Consider the following 19,327-nt stretch of genomic DNA (forward strand, 5'->3'; position numbering starts at 1 on the left):
AATTCTGATCCAAAATGCCCGAAAACAGGGAAAAAGCCTTAACTGCCAAAAATAATAGTAATAAACAAATAACACCACCAACAATACCCAATAAGAGATTGGGGTTCAGTAAAAAGCTAACATGCAATTAAAAAAAAAAAAGATACAACTGTATAGAGAATAGAAACTACAGGCAGTTTTGCTTGAGTATAAAAGTGCCACTTTAAAAAATTTATTTCTCAAATTAAAAAAAAGAAAATTCAAGCAATAATTCATAGTACTTGGGTAGAAAGCATCAAGCACTGAATGTTAAGTTTGAGAAGGCTGAGAAATATTATCAATATGGAGGTCTGAGTCACTGAAGATGTCACTATGTATTGGTCAATGTGATTCTATCAAGTGACCACTATCTAATCAACCGCTCCCTCTTGAACAGGAAGTCACCTTATACATTTCCTGTGTGCGATGTGGATAGAGTCTAGCTGTGAAGTGTGAGGAATATATATATATATAAAGAATATATATAAAGTCAGGGAGTGGAGGAGGGATTGAGAAGGTGGGAAGGGGAGGGACACTAAAACAAAAGGAGAGGAAGAGGAGAAAGAAAAGGAGGGGGAGAGGGAGAAAGGAGGGAGGAGAGAATGAAGGAGAGAAGAAGATGAGAAAGGAGAGGAAAAGGAGGAGGGACAGGGAGGAAAAGAGAGGCGTAGGACGGAAGACAAGGAGGGAGAGGGAGAGGAAGGAAGAGAACCCGAAGGATGTGGACGGAGAATCGACTGCCCCACACTTTAGAGTGTTAAGCCAATGTATTTTCCCAGCAAAGTCCAGAATAAACATATCTTCTCCCACTTAGGAGTTGTGTGCCTCCACTTTGGTCCTCTAGTGGTTAATTTGAAATCTTTAACTACAACTGTAGGAGCCACTGTGAAAAGGGCTGGTTAAGTACCGAGCTTTGCTTCTTATCAAGGTTGGTACTACCAGGTCCTTTGTAGAATCTCAGGAAAGCACGTTCTCAAGGCTTGGCCACCTGAGGAAGCTCTGAAAGGAACAATGTGAGCATCCAAAGGGACCATTTCCAAAGTCTGGATTTTTACCTAAAGCGAGTCAGGATGGAAGCCATTCCAAATAGGATACTATCAAGTGGCATTTTGTATAGATGCCATCCAGAACACTAGCAGGATTCTAAAAGATTCTAATTGTAGGAAGATTCAATTTTGACCTTATTAGGTGTGGTGGGTGGAGGATATCAATTCTACCTCACAGAGTATCAGGGCATGGGAAATTTCTAGTAGGAAACAGTTTATATATATATAATCATTTTATACAAGAGGATACAAACAAAATCTTCATAAACTTGTTTAAAAGAATTTTTAAAAACCTATTTATAGAATAATTTGTGAATATGCTCAAAGAAAGAATATTAGTTATATGTGAAATTTAATAGCTCTATCAAAGACCCAATGCAGGAAAAATAAAAGTTAAAAAAAAATCCTTCAAATGCAAAACGTATTAAGTGATCTATCAAAAACAAAAACACAACAACACATAGAAGTGAGAGAAAAATATTACCTATTATTTCTCAAATAGTCCATATTTCTCCTATTACCTTTGAGGGGAAAGGACTAATTTACTAGCACAATTAAAAACAATGACCAGAAAGAGAAAGAGTAGAGCAACTAAATCAAAGATTGGCAGTCAATATTCCATAAACACTCTTGAACTCTGTGCTCACAGTCCATTTGCTAAATGTGAAAAAAAAAAAGAAAGCTATATGAGATTTCAGGGTTGAAAGCTATCACCTTAGAGCAAAACCAGCCCCATCAAGGTCTAAGACGGTTACATTTATTTAGAGCTAAACAGGATTTTCCACTCAGGAAAATAAACTTAATGCCCAAGTATGCAGGAGCTTGCAAAGACTAAAAGAGATCACATGATCCCATGGACCAGGAGGCACAGTATATTGGAAGTCACCCCGTAGGCTCTGGGAACTGAACCCAGGTCCTCTGCAAGAATGCTCTTAATCGTTGAGTCATCACTCCAGCGCTGCAAGCAATCTTGAAAATGTCCTTGGAGGTTTTACAACAAGGAAGCTACTAAAACTCAAAAGGGATGGTGATGACATCATGCTTTTATGCTTTCAAATGCTTGATTCTTTGTTTTTGGAGCCAACTCTCAGTATCATCACATCCTTAACTTTTTGAGGTACCGCTATACTTTATTTGTTCTTCTCTCTGGTAATGATAAACTATCCTGTTTTATTCATTTGTGAGAGGCGCACAATGGTATGAGGTACAAGGGGACACCACCAGGTTGTGAACACCAAAAATACTAGGGCTATCTTGGAAGCTGGCTACTGAAGGTTCGAAGCAGATCTGCAGCTTAGATTCACCTATTTGTCACCTGTTTGTCTCTCCATCACTGTGACATATAAATGAGAAAATAACTTAAAGGAGGGAAGATTTGTTTTGGTTCACAGTTTCAATGGGGGTGAGTCCACACTCCTTGGCCTATAGGACAGCAGAGTATCACAGTGAACAGGGTGTGGCAGATCAGAGTTGCTTGCTATGGAAAGTGGAAATGTCTCTTCTCACAGTGTACCAAGATCCATACTGGACACTGAGTTTTGAGCTGCAGAAGAGGATGTAATTTGTACCTGTCCATATGTCTTTGTCTATACATTAACCCCAAACATGTATAAATACTGCATTACTTGTTAGTGAGGGATTATGGTCTTGCATTAGGCACACCCTCCTGGAAGAAGAGGTAAGGGTGCAGTCTCAGGCTCTGGGCAGTTTGAAGGAAGTGGTCTCTTGTGCTGAAACATCAGCAAGGCTTACAAATGTCTCAAAGGTCTACTTTTATGGGAGGGTTCATTTACAGCCTCATTCAAAAGTCAGTTGTGATTTGTCTGAGGTTTGATAGACAATGTCATTTTTATTTCCTCAGGTAGTGGGATGAGGACTGTACCCAGGCTTTACTAATACAAGGCTTGGGTGGAGCCCAAAACATGTCTATCTAGCTATCTCTAGGCCTAGGCCTGGAAGCTTCTAGCCTTTGTACAATCTAATCTTTTGCAAGCCCAACCTTGAAGGCATTAGTATCTAGTCTCTGTCTGCTAGCCTAGACATAGAATGTTTTCAGCCCCTGAGACTTACTACTGAATAAGCTCACTCTTTCTAGTTCTTTCTGAACTCTGGCTGGCTGGTTCAACTCAGCTGTTCTGGCTCAAAACTCTTCTCCAAGCTGATTGATTCAAACTGGTTTCTCTCTGCTTCTCACTGAAATGCTCTGCTTGGAAAAACTGCCTCTGAACTCCACAAACTTAATTGCACTCAACTAAACTGTACTGTACTCCTGAACTCTATTGTATGGTCGCTAAGATCCCTCTCTCTCTCTCTCTCTCTCTCTCTCTCTCTCTCTCTCTCTCCCTCTCTCTCTCTCCCTATTCTTTTTCTCCTGGTCTTTTTTTTTCAGATGGAGAAGTTTATTATATGAGCATGGGGAGAGAAGGAAATGGGAGAGGGGTAGTCCAGAGAGACGGAGAGATGGGGAGAGAGAGGAGAAGAAAGAAATGGAAGAGAGAGAGAAAAGAGAGTCAGAAGAGAGTTCTTTGCTGGTCTTAAGTAGCTTCTTTTTCCTGTCTGTACTCGTGAGAGTTGAGTGTATCCTATCTCTGACTTGTTCTGTCATATCTTTCTCCATGCCATCATTTGTCTGCTCCTCAATTAGATGTCATTGTTTGGGATTAAAGGTATCTACCAAGTGTCTGTATTCTAGCCAGAGGGATTAAAAGTGTATACTAAGGGCATGTCTGCATTCCAGCCAGATCACACAGACCTAGGTCTTTGGACGTGATCCCTTGCCAGAGCAGCCATGCTACTGGATTAAAATTCCCCTACACCACCTAAGTGTCCTCAATGGTGCTGTCCCTTTGATTTTGTTATTTTTGTTGTCCCTTGACAAAGTGAAGAGATGTGATGCAATTCTGCACAAAATAAAATACTTTAATGGCTTTCTCTTTTCTTTTTCATACTTTCTAGCAACCCATGTTAACAGTAACATATTTACAGGCAAACTGGACTATAAGGGCCAAAAGTTTGAACTTCCTTGCATATTATGGAAGAAATGTAATAATAAACTTATAAAATTCAAAAAGGACACTAAACATACATATGCAGCACCTATAAAGGCAATATAAATGACTAGGAGTCGAATATAGTCAACTTTTAGATTAAAAGCAATCCCTATGTCAAAACTGTAAGGGGAAAATATGGTCCTTAGTGTTCACATTTACTGTACAGAAATATTGTTTTCACATGGCTTAATTTGAGTTATTTTCAGAAACAATAATTAAAAAAGAGAAAGGTCTACAATGTTCTGACACTGATTACCAGTATGTAAAATTCACTGAGGAACCAAAAGGTCATTTAACTCTCTCCGTAGTCTTTCTGAAGATATTTTTAAAACCATCTGTTAGCTTTATTTACAGTTCCCCAGAAAAACCTAAAAGGCTTATAGAGTTTGTATTAGATATGATTCCCTGCTACACATGGTTGTCATAGAGTAAAAAGCCCCACAGGCAGGGTACCAGATACGTTAGTGGTTTAAAGATCTTCTAGGCTGCTAACTCTGCAGCTATTAGAAGATGTGCTAGTTGATTAATAAAGCCCATTTATGTCCATTATAGCCTGGGACAGGTTTGCCTACAGTGCAGAAGGAAAGTTAACTTTGTTTTAATTCTACATGCAGATAAAAAAGCCAGTCCTAATAAATCAAACAAGATGACTAATTTTGTGGGATTCAAAGTGAAAATAAATAAATACTTGGCCTTTTCTTGTAATTGCCCACCTGTCCTCAAGCACTGTTTCCATTAACTCATGTGAATGGATAATTCCCTGAGAGAGGTAAGTTTCCCCCAAGGAGAAAAGAAAACCACATGGCACAGAAGAATGAGGAAGAAGCATCTTTTGTGTCATGCCAAGTTGGAAAGAGGATGCGGACTTGCCAGGCTCCGCAAATTGCACCCTTCCTGGGGATGCCTGTCTTCTAAAGGCCTCTTTCAACTAACATGTTTTCAGCCTGGCATTTGTCAAATGTCTTCTTTTGTTAGTTTGTTGACGAGAGTGAACTTGTCAGCTTTTAAAATGGCTGCCGCCGCTATGTGCATACCTAGATGGAAACGTGGGAAGTGTGAGTTACTCCCTTTCACAGTGGATCTTGTCAAGGGCTCAGACTTCAGCCTGGCTGCTCTGGCTGCAGGAACAAGAAAAAGAAAGAAAACAAAGAGAAAAAAAAAAAGAAATCTAACTTCTGGAAGAGAGGAGTCCATCAGAATTTTACAGAAATAAAAGAAGTCACATAGAAGTAAACAGGTGGATGGGTACCATCCCCCTAAAAGTTAAAAGGTGATGTGTCACTCTACAACAGAATGAAAATGCTATGTGGTTTGACATGTGGCTCCCAACTCCAGACTCAGCCACTTATTTTACATTACAGCGGAATAAAGTATAATGGGCAACTCAGTGACAATCGTCCATATGTTCCCCTTGAGGCAAGAAGACAGGTGGACACAGAGCAATCTCCACCTGAGAAATGGCTATAACCCAATGAGTGGCTAAAGTGCATCCTGCAGAACATCCCTGAAGAGCCATACATCAGAGCTGGCAGGGTGGCTCTCTGAGTAGAGGTGCTTGCTTGTACACAGGTCTGACGACTAACGTTCAATTCCTGGAGATAACAGTAGAAGACCCATTCCTTAGCGTTGTCCTCTGACCTCTATATGAGAGTCATGAATATACAACATGCACATACACACATACACATACACACACACTTAATTGAAAAAACAAATCAACATCCTAGCTGCCTATTGCTCTTTCTGCTTTACTGACCAAGCTCCTTCTCTGCATCATGTGAAATAAGATCCAAGTGCCTGGGTCCCACTTCTTGCCAAGCTCTAATTCCCTGTTCGTTTCAGTATCCATGTCTCCTCTCTAGACCGTCAGAGCTTACAGGTCAGCTGATCTGCTCTCTCTGTAATCACTGCCCTATATCCAGACCATCTTGAGGATGTGCTTAAAATGCCAAGGTCACTAGGAAACACTTCCCAAGACGAGCAGAAAAACAAAGCCTTCTGGAATGTTTCCTAATTCCTTCCTGCTTTCACCTAGGTAAAAGATGAACTGGGTAGAAAGTAAAAAGGAAGAAGGCTTAACAAACTTCAAATTATGCTTTCATATGTGCACACACATCTTTAATGTGTGGCCATATGTTAATATATGTACACATATGTAGGCACCTACTTATTTTGAAATTGAGGGGGTGTATGCAGCTCAAGTGAAAAGAGACAAAGAAGTAATTATTAGAAATTTTGAGGAGGGCTGGGGAGAAATCATAGTTGGTAAAGTGATTGCTGGCCAGGATGAGGACCCAAGGGACATCCCTAGTACCTACACAGAAGAGCAGGATATGGTGGCTTATGCCTGTGTGATCTCAGTGCTGGAGAGGCAGAGAGAGGTGATTCTCTGGGACGTGGTGGCCACACAGCCTGTCCTTCTAGACAAGTTCTAGGCCAACAAAGGCCTTGTCTCAGTCTCAGTATTCCTGAAGAATAACAATCACCTTTGGCCTCTGGCCTGCATGCAAGTCTGCATGTACTCACATATACAGAGGCACATGCACACACATGAACATGTACCTCCCCTCACACACACATAAGCACACTCACAAAAGAAATTATAGGGCTTTACATTCAAGAACCTAAAACTTAAGCACAGGATATGAAAGTTGCCTTTACAACAATGACAACTGCCATGACTAAATTGCTGACCTAGGTGTTCACAGGCAAAACTTGGGATTAAAAAACAACAACAACAACAACAACCAGGGCCTGGAGAGATGGCTCAGAGGTTAAGAGCACCGTCTGCTCTTCCAGAGGTCCTGAGTTTAATTCCCAGCAACCACATGGTGGCTCACAACCATCTGTAATGAGATCCAGTGCCTTCTTGTGGTGGGAAGGTGCACATGCGGGCAGAACACTGTATAAATAATAAATAAATCTTTAAAAATAAATAAATAAATAAAATAAAAATAAAAAATAACAATAAAAAAAACCAAGTCTGTACTGATAAGAATACTATTGGCTCCCACAGTCGGAAGGACACTACAATATGTAAAGGTTGCTTAGGGAAGTAAAAAAAAAAATGAAGCTGGGATCTAACTGTGATGCATGTGCACCTACAATGCATCTGTGTCCCCTCAGGCCCCCAGGCTGCAAACAGTGCTGTATAGTCACATGATGGCGGTGGCCGGAACAATGGTGCTGTAGGGTGTCTCAAGACTATGGTTTTGACTCTGCATTTTTACTAGCTAACAAGCCATACCGTGGTCCCATGTAACTTATAAATGATGCCAGTTACGATGAGAGAATAAGGTTAAAAATGGCTGAAATAAAGGAAGCAGCAATTCTCCTCTGTTCAAGGAGTGGGGAGAGGTCACCGTGCATGTTGCCCTTCAGCAGGGAACAGTGCCCTAAAGAGGAGACAACGTCTTTGCAAGCTTCCTTGCACTTGTCAATTTGACTTAACTCCACAGGTGATATACGTTGCCAGAGTTAATCAAACAGAAAAGGGAGGTTTATAGTACACAAACTACTTCATTATACCAACTCTCAAAAGGAGTGTGCCAATAACCTAATAATAGAAATAAGAATATAAACACCAGCCAGGTATGGTGGCCACATGCCTTTAATCCCAGCACTCGGGAGGCAGAGGCAGGTAGATCTCTGAGTTTGAGGCTAGCCTGGTCTATAGAGTAAGATCCAGGACAGCCAGGGCTACATAGAAAAACCCTGTCAATAATAATAATAATAATAATAATAATAATAGTAATAATAAAAAATAAAAAATTTTTAATGAATATAAACACCAGGAATGAGGAGATAGTTCAATAAGCAAAGTGCATGGGCTTGAATTCAGACCCTCAAAGCCCACATCAAATCAGACGCAGACACAGCAGCACTTCCTGGCGCTCCTGTGGTGAGATGTGCACTATACACAGGACAATCGCTAGAAGCTCACAGGCCAGTGGGTCTAGCATACAGAGCACTGAGATCCCATCTCAAACAAGGTAGAGAGCAAGGACTGAACATTCAGGGTCATCCTCTGACACTCACTTACACAATGTGGCACACGTGCACTGCCCCCCAACACACATGGACACACACACACACACAGAGAATATATATATATATATATATATATATATATATATATATATATATATATATATATATATATATATATAGGCATATGCTACTGGTTAAAATTGTCATGTATTCAGTTTCGAATAACTACCAATGAACACACCAAAAAAATATACCTCTTCTTCACCCAGAATCCGAACTACGGCTTAAATCAATGGAAGCCAGTTACAAGATGCATAATGGTGATTAACGGCCTAATAATGACTGAGGTACCACAAACCCCAGGAACCCACAAATTAATCTTTATAAATGAAATTCGACTTAGTAGCACTTTCATACACAATGAATTCTAATCTTCTGTAAATCATACATTAATTTAGAGTAAATCAAAAATTGTTAAGCAGAAGAGCAATGTTTCCTCTATGTCTGGATGAGTAGAGGCTGGTCTGGGTGCGCTTCTGTGTGTTACCGCATACAGAGAGTTCCCACATCTTTTGCATTTGCTAACAGAAAATTATCAGCTGTGTGCTAGGGGAAAAAAAAATGATGGCAATAATTGCCATGAAGAACAAAATAGTCTGTAAAATTGCAATTATGTTTTCACACATTTTAATTAACTAAACAACTTCTACGGATGAGCTATATTTGCATTTTTTGAAAAGCTTGAGTCCCTAATACTGCACACACCTGTTCAGTCCATATACAATAACCTACCTTAAATGTGCTTGTGTACTATATGAGGACTTGTGTATTATCTACAAGGATGTGCTGCCACTTTGTCAGTGTCTGTGTAAGTTCTGCCTTTTGGTGCTTGTCTGCCCCTTAGCTACATTCTCCACAGTGCTTCAGTGTTTTCTATTTAGCACAGTCCTCTCCACAGCGCCCCTGCTGGAGGACTTCAGAATGACAGCTGGCTAGCTGCAGGGACTGGCTCTGTCCTGTCAGAAGATCCAGACCCACTGGCCCTGAATAGACTTCTGTGAAACTATTTTGAGCTGGAGGTGGGGGTGGAGATTGGAGCACTTTCAAAATGAAGGCAAGAGCCTCTTGAAGGAGCATGTACTTTATTGATATTCTGCCTTTGCTCTAGTAATCGGGATGCTAAAGTGGAGCTAAAAATAGAAGCCAATTAAAGCACAACTGGATTTTTCTCTTCTCTCTTCAGACGTTTAAAACTACTACGCTTGCCTTCTGCATTAGGCATCAGGTAGGCACTGAGCTAAGTGAACATCTTAGGGACTAGGAACTAGGGTAAGACTGAAAAATGGCAGAAGGCAGAACAGCAGCAGGTGGGAGGAGCCTTGCGAACCCCGAAACACGGAGGGAGAGAGAAGTGGGAATAACCAGGTGTTGGGGAGAGGGCATCCCAGGAGCACTCTTAATCCAAAGGGGGCACCTGAGGTACGATGCAGCCATGACCTAAAGCCCGCTGCTTTTTCCTTCCCTCCTCTTTGTGTGTGGCTGCCCTTTTTCCACTGGAGCTCATTATCCAACTAGAGTAAAACCTTCTAAGAAACAGAATATGCCTTCTGGTGTTCTCTATAGATTTTATAAATGAATGGCTAACAAGTTTTCTCCTGACACCTGTAATTCTCCTTCAGGAAACAATAAAAGATGCTGTGATCTTAACATGCCTGGTGATGTTCCTGGAATACCATGGATATTTAGTCAATTTAATACCTTAAAATTTCTCTAAACAGAATTGGCAATAATGGCCTTCTTTTTTTTTTTACATGTCAAGTAAAAATACTGTACGACCATCAGAGACAATTACCACCTGTAGTTTTCAATAAAACTTTTAGAAATGCTACGTGCTCACTATTAACAACAGGGGGAAAAAAAACCACAGGGTAGTTTAAAAAAAATCATTTAAATATTTTGAGAATCAGTTTGACGATTTAGAAAAGCACAGTTTACTTACTACTTGTATGTTTCAGAACGGATATACTCGAAAACGTGGGAAACGCCAAGCTGGAACTGATCGGCGATCGGGGTAACCCAGGGGTTGTTCTCTGCTTTGAAGACCTGCTTCTGACCAGTTAGATCCAAGTTGCCTGAAACGGTGAAGAGAGGCAAAGGGACGGTAAAGGTTCCATCATCTAACAAGAGGGGAGGTTGGTAAGGAATCCTTATGTATTTTAGAAGTTGTCTTTATTTTATTTGTTAAAGCTCTTACCCCAAGTCATTAATGGTATGTATGCTAAGCAATGTTCCTGATGATATCCTGATTAAAGAACCTGATACCAAGGGAAGGAGGAAGGAAGGAGGGAAGGAAGGAAGGAAGGAAGAAAGGAAGAGCAGAAGAGGAAATACAAAGAGGAAAGTAAGCCCCTTTTTCCAGTATAGCCAGACTTATTCTTCTGGGTATTTGCTACAGAGACGAAAAAGCCTTGTTCAAGATTGAACAAGGGACTGGAAGATCGCTCAGCAGTTAAAGACAGTGCACTACTCTTACAGGGGGCTCACATTTAGGTCCCAACACCCACATAAACTGCCTCACAATCACATGTGACTCCAGTGCCAAGGCAATCTGACATCTCTGCCTTCCAAGGGTAGCTTGGACTCACACCCATGGACAGACATCTTCACTCATGGACATAGCCACCCGAGCACACAGCCACCCATGCACATCATTAAAGAGAAAAGTTTGAGAGAAGAGAAAACACTGAGAGCCCCTGATGATGTCAAGATGCATCTCTCCCTGTGCTAGTGGATCTAAGGTGAATCAGATCAATAGAACTCTCTTCACCGAGCACAAGAGCTGAGTGAGTCGACATGAGCATTTTCCACCAGCAGTGTAACTGTGTACCACTCAAGCATGGTGAACACACTGCAAATCAGCCCTAAGTGAGTCTCATTAACGGGGTGATGACAGACGCTAGAATTCGGGTGGCTCTAATCAGTTTACAAATTGCCTGGGAAAATTACTTCCTCATTTAATTTCCCACCAATTCCCAAGGTCAGTTATTAACATCACTTCACAGGTGGAGAAGTGGAAACTTGGGTGAACGGACTAATGTGCCCAAGGTCAGGAAATGTCAGTCTAGGAATCTGAACTTGGGGCCCAACCTCGTCTTCTTTCTGTGGTCAAAGCAATTAGACTGCGTGTCCATCTAGGTAATTAATCCTGCATTAAGGAAGCGCAGAAGCTAGTAAGCTTCCCCTCACCTGGGTATCACCTACTCATGACCAGACATGCTCCTCTATCCCAACATTTAATATGTTCAAAAATGGAAAAGGAAACGTGACGGTGCATCCTCTAGTGTGCCAGTCTACGGAAGACAAGATGGAAGAAGGACCGATTCCACATCAGGAAAGGGTGTGGCTTCACTTGGAGAGTCTCCACGGGCCTTTCCTGAAAGCTCTACCATGCAAGTCCAACTTCAGTCTTGTGATCTACAGTGCAGGGATGTTAGAACAGAGATGCTCAGCAATGGCCCTTCTCAAGAGGCTTCAAAGTGACACGTTGTCCTGTTCTGGGGTGTGAGTGTTGTTCTGTCAGAACTGATAGTCCGGACAGTGAAATATATAATTCTGAGAAGCATGTAGGCCACAATACAAATAAGTTTCCAGCTGGTCTGAGCTCTGGGAATGAAGGAATAACTGTGTAGGCACAGGTGCGTGTCGAGCGTGCATGCATGTAGACTAGAGGCCAAAGTTGGGTGTCTTCCTCGATCTCCATCTTACTTTTGACAAAGTATCTCTCACTGATCCTAGAGATGCTGAGACAGGTAGACTGACTGGCCAGCAGGCCCTTCGGCTCCTCCTGTCTCTGCTCCCCAGTGTTAGGATCTTAACAAGGTGCCATCATGGCTGGGCTCAGCTTTTACACGGGTGTTAGGAACTGAACTCATGCTCACAGGGCAGGCACGCCACTGACCACGCCTTCTCTCCAGCTACTAGGAATGGGTGCAATTGTTTCTTTTCCTAACAAAGGATAGATGGTTTGATTTTTTTCCCTTTTTGCTATAAAAACTGGAAAAAATCAGAGAAAGAAAAATATTTATGAAAAAAGAGGCCGTGATTTTGAAGGGCGAGAGGTATATGAGAGGGTTTGGAAGGAAAAACAGGAAGGGAGAGACGTTGTGACTAAATTACAATCTCAAAAATAAACAGAAAACCCCAAATACACCATTACAATCTGACAAATAACTTTTAAAGAAGCCTAAATATTAGGGAAGTAGTTCACCACATCTTTCCAAAGAAACTGAGAGTTTGTTGGTGTAAAGTGCAAAAATAAGCAGATACATGACTCTCCAAGATTATCAATATTGTCAGTTTCCTTAATGATTAAACATCATTAGTCAGCTTTTTCATCACTTGGGAAATTAATGAGCTTGATTCTCTAAATCATGAGTCTGGGAGCTGCCTGGAATAAATGGAAGCTCAAGGGTTGCAAATACTCTACTCAGCTGAGTAGCTGAGCCAAGTTTGATCCTGTTGGCAAGGATGCTGCTCTTCCTTGTGGTCCTTAAGTCTACATGGTGCGGGGTGGGGGCGGAGGTGGCTTGAGACTAATCTCACATTTATTTTTTCTTTTATCGATAATTCTGGTTTCTCTTTACGATCTAGTTTATATATATATATATACATATATATATATATATGTATAAAATGCACACACATAGATATATACACATACATACACATATATACATATATTATTTATTTATAACCAGATTATCTAGTTTATAAAATTCCTATGTCATCTCTTCCATATCATTCTCTCACTAATATTATTTTTCCAGAGTTTCCCTTTTCAAAAAGAAAAAAAAAGAGGGTGATAAAACTTTCTATAGATAAGTCCATGTTACATTTTTTTCATGAACAATGTGTGCTCTATACCCCCCAGTCCTTAGGATGTATGGCCACCTATGAAAGGTGTCCTGTATCAGGTAACAGTCACTACAGTAACAGTGCACTAATACATTGGGGATTGGGGTGCTACAAGTGAACAAAGCCCTACCACTAACACATCCACCCAAGGCGTACCCTAAGCATACAGACTGTCACCTGTAGCACCTACGCTCTTCCTACTGACTCAGCCTGGAGTCAAACTATTAAGCAACTAACAAAGGTCACTGGGCAAGCATCTGTATTCTAAGGCAGAGCCGGGGATAAGGTGGTGAATACTCCAAATGGATGAAATTAGGATGTGAACTGATTCAGTGGAAATTCTGTGGAAACTCTTCCCTTCTTGACCCTAATGCAGTTACCCTGCTGAGACATGCCGCTGGATTTCACTGGGTACAACTATGTTTGGCAGACCACACATCCAAGGCGCTGCATCATTCACATATTACCAACAATTAACCTGACAGCAATGGCTTCCTTTTGATGTGTGGTTTAGACAAGGGCCATGGGAATAGGAGGTTGTTTTGTTTTGCTTTAATCACTTTGGGAAGAGGAACAGAATTGTAAAGCAAGAAGCTGTGCTTGAAGCACAAAGAATTTCTGACTGTGCTAACTTTGCAGAGCCTTTGGTCAGAGTGAGAGCAGCATGGATCACAGCGAGGGCTGGGACACTAGACCGGCACCAGTTCTTCAAATTCTATTGACACAAGACAGTGAGAAAATAAGGCTCTTTGCTCTCTCTCTCTGGATGACATCATGAGCAGCTTCTGCCGAGTTCCAAGGCTCCCCCCCAGGAATCTGAAAGCACAGGGACAAGCTGGCATGGTGGTTCAGATCTCAAAACAAAACATTGGGGAGACTGGGGCAGGGTAATTATGAGTTCTAGACTAGCGGGGGCTATATAGAGACTCTGTCTCAAAAAAAAAAATCAGGAAGTATTAAGTATGATAAACGTGAAATTTCAGTGTGGCATCCTTGAACTTAAGACCCAGGTGCACATTTCTGCTTGAAAGGAGACTCCATATTCTACTGCCAACCAACTACCAACACAGTAAGCCATGAGCATAGCCTCCGGTTAACTACTTGACAGCTTCCGCCGAACCCTGCAGTCTTTAATGGCAAAGCTTCCAAAAACAATGCACTAAAATTCCGGGCTCCCTCTGCCACACTTGGAAGAAATTCCTCAGGGAATAATGTCAAGAAAGGTCAGCCATGCCCTTCTGTCTGAAGCCCACAGGCCCCAGGAGACCTGTCAGTCCCCGGTGATGTCTCTATTTCGCGCTGTCAGTGGAGAAGGGACAGGCAGGGAGGATTGCTAATGACTTCTGCTAACTGGAGCACATAGGAGACGCTGAATGTAAGCTAGACACGCGCCCTTCAGGGAGCAGGAGTCAGAACCTGAAGTGTGAGAGGAAGCAGAAAGGACCATGGGATAGCATTCACCGGCACCACCGGCATTCCCGTTGCTTTGAATCCGTTCTGCTGTTCTGCTTGCCCTGCGCAGGGGTGGAGGGCGGGGGAGGGGGGGGAGGGGAAAGCTGAGTGACCTTTATGCCATTATCGTCTGCTTATTTCAGTATTAAGCAGCACTGCTGAAGCAAATACGCAGATGCTTCACAGCCCCAAGATGAATGGGGGGGTGGGGGTAGGGACTGAGAGAAAAGAACGATTCAAGTTCATTGAGAAGAAGAACAAAAAGAACATCAGCTTCTTGTTTGATGAAAGGACCGTGAGGACCACATGGACTGTTCACAGCAAACGTAGAAGGAGGAGTCCATTACCTGTGACCAGGATGGAAATTACACGTGACCCTTAAAGCGCAAAGTCTCCTCAGAATTACCAACGGTCTCCTGCACGATGGGTTGAGCATCTTTTGTTTTTCTGACTTAGTGTCACAGGGCGTTATTTAACACAACCCCTGCTTCTGTGTAGCTGCAATCCTCTCAGAAAACAAGCTGTCTCTGGGTTCTCTTCTCTCACTCTGTACCAGCCTGGCATGCAGCAATTCCGGAAGAGGGTTAATGTAATTAGAGTAAAGGTGGGCCGTTACACTGTGAGAAAAGATGACACCTGTCTCATATTGGCCTAGCAACAAGTTCCGAAGCTCCTCTGTCAGCTGTCTGGGGTGTGTTCTCTTTTAAGTAATAACATGCAGGCGGCATCTCATCCCGCTGTCAGTCAGCTTGCAGTAGCCCTCACACCGCATGCTTCAGTGCACAGTGAGAAGCCCTCAGCCGGCCCCTTTATGAGAAGGCTGAGAGCTGCTCTGGTGGTGTTCTAACAAGGATCAGGCAGCAGGATTAAGCACTGTGACAAAGAGGATCTAATAGGCTCGAAAGCCCTGCCTCTACAGACACGCTGGCTGCCTCCCAGACAGACTCAGTCAGCTTCCCTCCTCAGTCAGGAGGTGCAGGCCACTGGGGAAGCCAGGCAGCACCGTGATTAGCGGTGACCCTCTGACCGGTGCCGCCATGGAGATCATCTATCACTCAGAGGCTTACTCTACAATTGCAAATTGGATTTTCCATTTTATTACCTGCAAAAGGACCACATATGCTTCTTTCCCAGCTCCTCGTACAGCCAGCTTGGCTGTGCAGCGGTAATTGTGTAAACTCTAAATCATGCAATACAATCATTCGCCTTGCTGGTTATAACTGTGATTGAATGCAATAGGCAACCAAGGCCCCATTAATAAGTATGCTCATTTTCACTTATGGAAATTGGCCGTTTCCTGTAATCGCGCTGTGAGAATTCTTCCTGAGAATTTGAGATCCTGACACATGTGACCAGGAGCACCCTTTATCACATAGCAAGCAAGAGGTGGGGGGCTGGGGGCGAGCTGGGCAAATTTTTCACGTCATCAAAACGGCACTTCCTCCCTCCCCAATTTCACAATAATGTCATGGAGAGCATTGAAATTAATGTGCTCTGAAAGCCAGGTTCTCCCTCACTCATAAAAGTCTAAGACCACAGTCTAACAAGGCTAAACTAGAAAGCCATGGCTGAGCAGGTGTCCCGTCATTAAGACCCCGCATCTGCCCACGCCCAGGTAACTAACAGCTTGGGAAGGCGTCCAATCGAGATACCAAGGCAGCTGGAAGCTCCCCACCCCCCCCCCACCCCACCCCCCCCCCCCGCTCTGCGCAAAATTCCCACGAGGGAACTAAAGATAAACAACCACAACACAAAATAAAAGTGGCCTTTACAGCTGCTCCATATAGAAAGTGTACATATAAATCTATATAGTTTTTATAATAATGTGCAAGCCTGCTAATTACAGAAATGTGTACTTATAGCTGGCTGACTATGAAAAGTTCCTCTGTTTTCAATTCCTTTTTACTGAGTAAAAGTTGATAAAGCTTATAAAATGATGCCCCTGTTGTAATAGTAAATATTTGTAATAATAAAGCCAGGGACTAGAATGCTCACTACCAGGTGATAAAACAACAGCAATAGTGTTAAGTGTGACTTAGTAATTAAAATGGACATTTGTATGTACTGGCCTGGGAAGAGGTCTGCACATTTTTAGAAAATATCGGTATATTTTTAACAAAAGGCAGAAGAAAAATAATCTCCTGATTGTGTATAACTAAATTTTATGTGTAAAATAAAAGGAAGAAAGGCATGCATCACAAGATATTAACTCTGGTTTCCTCAAACAGGAAAGAATTAAGGCGAGAAACAGATATGAACCATAAGAAAAAGGGATAATATATTTTCCCTTTAAAGAACTTAATGTTGTAGTAAGTGTGGCTAATTTTCACAATTTAAAAAAGATTAAAGATGAAGAGATGAAAGGGCTTTGAAAGAGAATTTGTCAAAACAAATTCAAAATATGTACACGGGAACTATTACAAAGAGCCTCACATTTAAAGCGTCTTCCCATCACTGTGCCTACCGCACCAGCGGCCGCTTCAGTCTGCGGTACAGATGAAGGTCCATCAGGCCCTAAATGGATTGAGAACCTGGGTCTGAGGTCGCCTCTCTTTCTGTGCATCATCAGCACAATCAGAGTAAGGCAAGATGTCTCCTGACAGCTCTCAGATTTATTCTGTGGGGAATGCAAGGCCACAGCATCATTCTGCCAATTGTCTGTTTAGCCTTTCTTGGGCGGGGGCAACCTGTTTGGAAAATAGGCATTCTGTTCTTTTCAGGCATGCAATGCACGGATGTTTTATCATGCATGCTAAAATAAACAGTTGCTCTTCCCAGCTAGTCCAGGGAAAGAGTATAATTTAACTTGAAAAAGATCACAAAACAAAAACAAGCCCCCCCCACCAAATGCATGCAACACAAGCAGCCCCTGATTTATGTGTGTGCTGGTGCAAATAGGTCCAGAAGCCTTTTCCCAATAAAGAAAAATCATATTTTACATTGTTTCTAGCTCATGTGCTTCTTGGCCATTTTATATCTGTGGCCCAGAGTCATATGGGACAGGCGGAGCTCTCACTCACTCGTAGATATGATTACCTAGCAACAGAGCAGTGAGCATCCCCAACGCACAGCAGCACAGTGGCTTCACTCTGCAAGTGGATATGGCCGCTGATAAATAATTCATGTTCTAAACCTGGCATTTGTTTAGGATCTCCCTATCATTCTTCTGAACGTGGGAGGCAATACCATTTCTTGCTTGCCAGCTTTCCCTTGTAGTGTTCACATAATGTCCGATCTTATAGCAAAAAAAAGCTCAGTGATCCTGGCTTCTGTTTAACATACACCCTACACCGACTTTGACACTAGGGTGGGCAAATCCTGTTCTCCGCGGAGCTTCAGTTTCCCCATCTGCTAAGGGAGAATAATTGTCAATGGACAGTGTTGTAGGTGAGTGCCACCGACTGTGCAGGGGCTGGTGCTATGGAGTGGAAAGCATCCTAGGATTATACACCATGATTGTGTTGTTATTATTTTAAGCGGAACCTCCAATGTGCACTTGGAGACCATTTGTCTAAAGCAGGGGTGAGTTCCCGCAAGGACTTCACCTGAAACTCTGCAAGCTGCCCTTCCTCTGAGAGGAGGGGCCTGCTCATCAGAGTCACAAAGGTCAGTGATCCAGAAGAGAGATAACCGCCTGTCATCTCAGCACCTAGGGAGCCGAGGCAAGGCAGAGGGAGCTCCAGGTCCACCTGGGTTAGATAACAAGACTCCATCTCAAAATAAAGCAATGCGAATGTGCAACTTAGGAACAATGAGTGTATTTTGTCTCCGTGGGGACTGAGAAATGCTAGTCAGTGGTGCCCCGTAGCTTAGTGAGTGGCTTTCCCGTGAGCACTGGTCATGGCTTGCCTTGTTCACCATGGATCTGCCTTCCCATCAAATTCCCTTGCTTACGTGACTACAGTGAAGGCCTCCTTCCAACCTCTCGAGAAACCAGAAATGCCAATACTGAGGAAGTCTCAGTGATATGGAGGCTCAGGGAGAGGTTAGTCATTAAAGCAATTTAAACTAATAACAAAGGAATGCATATTTGAATAATAAGTATCTGCATCACCACATTTAATAGAATTGGCATAAGCTGTCATCAACCCATTTTCACCGAATTCACTTAACTTAAATATATAGGACTTTTTCCTTAACCATGGAAACTTTCCCAGCTAGTTCAACACCGAGTTAGCACACTGTCCTTCATACTTCCCCTCCATTGCCAGCAGGAGTTAGTATTCATGACAGTGCCACTTAACTGCTTTGTGACATAAGGGATACAAACTTTGTTTTTCTCATCTCAGAATGTCCTCTACCCTTTCCTTTTTTTTAATTTATTTTTTATTTAATTAATTTATTCAGATTACAACTCAATTGTTATCCCATCACTTGTATCCTCTCGTTCCTCCCTCCCTCCCATTTTCACCCTATTCCCCTCTGCTAGGTCTATGACTGAGGGGGACCTCCTCCCCAACTATGAGGAGTAACAACCATAGTACCATGCAGAAACGACCTGAAGGAAGGATGCATCTTGCCTCGTAGTTTCAGAGGGTTCAGTTGGTTGTGGCAAGGAAGACTGGTCTGCTAGAGCATGTCCATTCACATGAAGTTAGGAAAAGAAACAGACAGGAAGACAGGAATTGTCCAAGGACCCATCTTTGGGGACCCCACTACCTCCAACTTGACTTTATATCTCCCAGCTTCCAGAATCTTCCAAAATAGTGCCACTACCGGTGCTAAAGCATTCAAACCACCAGGCCACAGGCCACAGTTAGCCTTTCAGTCATGTGAATTCCAAGAGGACTGCAATTCCCAGAGGCGACCAGGGTTCTAGAGGTTGATATTTTCTTTATCTTGCTGGTCAAAGCACCA

General features: G+C 42.5%; 1 protein-coding gene across 1 annotated transcript in view; it reads right to left on the minus strand.

Moving 5' to 3' along the window:
• Positions 1 to 19,327, minus strand: part of RSU1 (Ras suppressor protein 1) — a 181,935-nt gene that overhangs the window by 75,449 nt on the left and 87,159 nt on the right. Inside the window, exon 8 of the mRNA XM_084781251.1 lies at positions 10,104 to 10,236. Coding sequence (XP_084637377.1) covers positions 10,104 to 10,236 — 133 coding nt within the window. The remainder of the gene's footprint in view (positions 1 to 10,103; positions 10,237 to 19,327) is intronic.

Source organism: Acomys minous (genome assembly GCF_964271855.1).
Source record: "Acomys minous genome assembly, chromosome: 5".
NCBI classification, from domain to species: Eukaryota; Metazoa; Chordata; class Mammalia; order Rodentia; family Muridae; genus Acomys; species Acomys minous.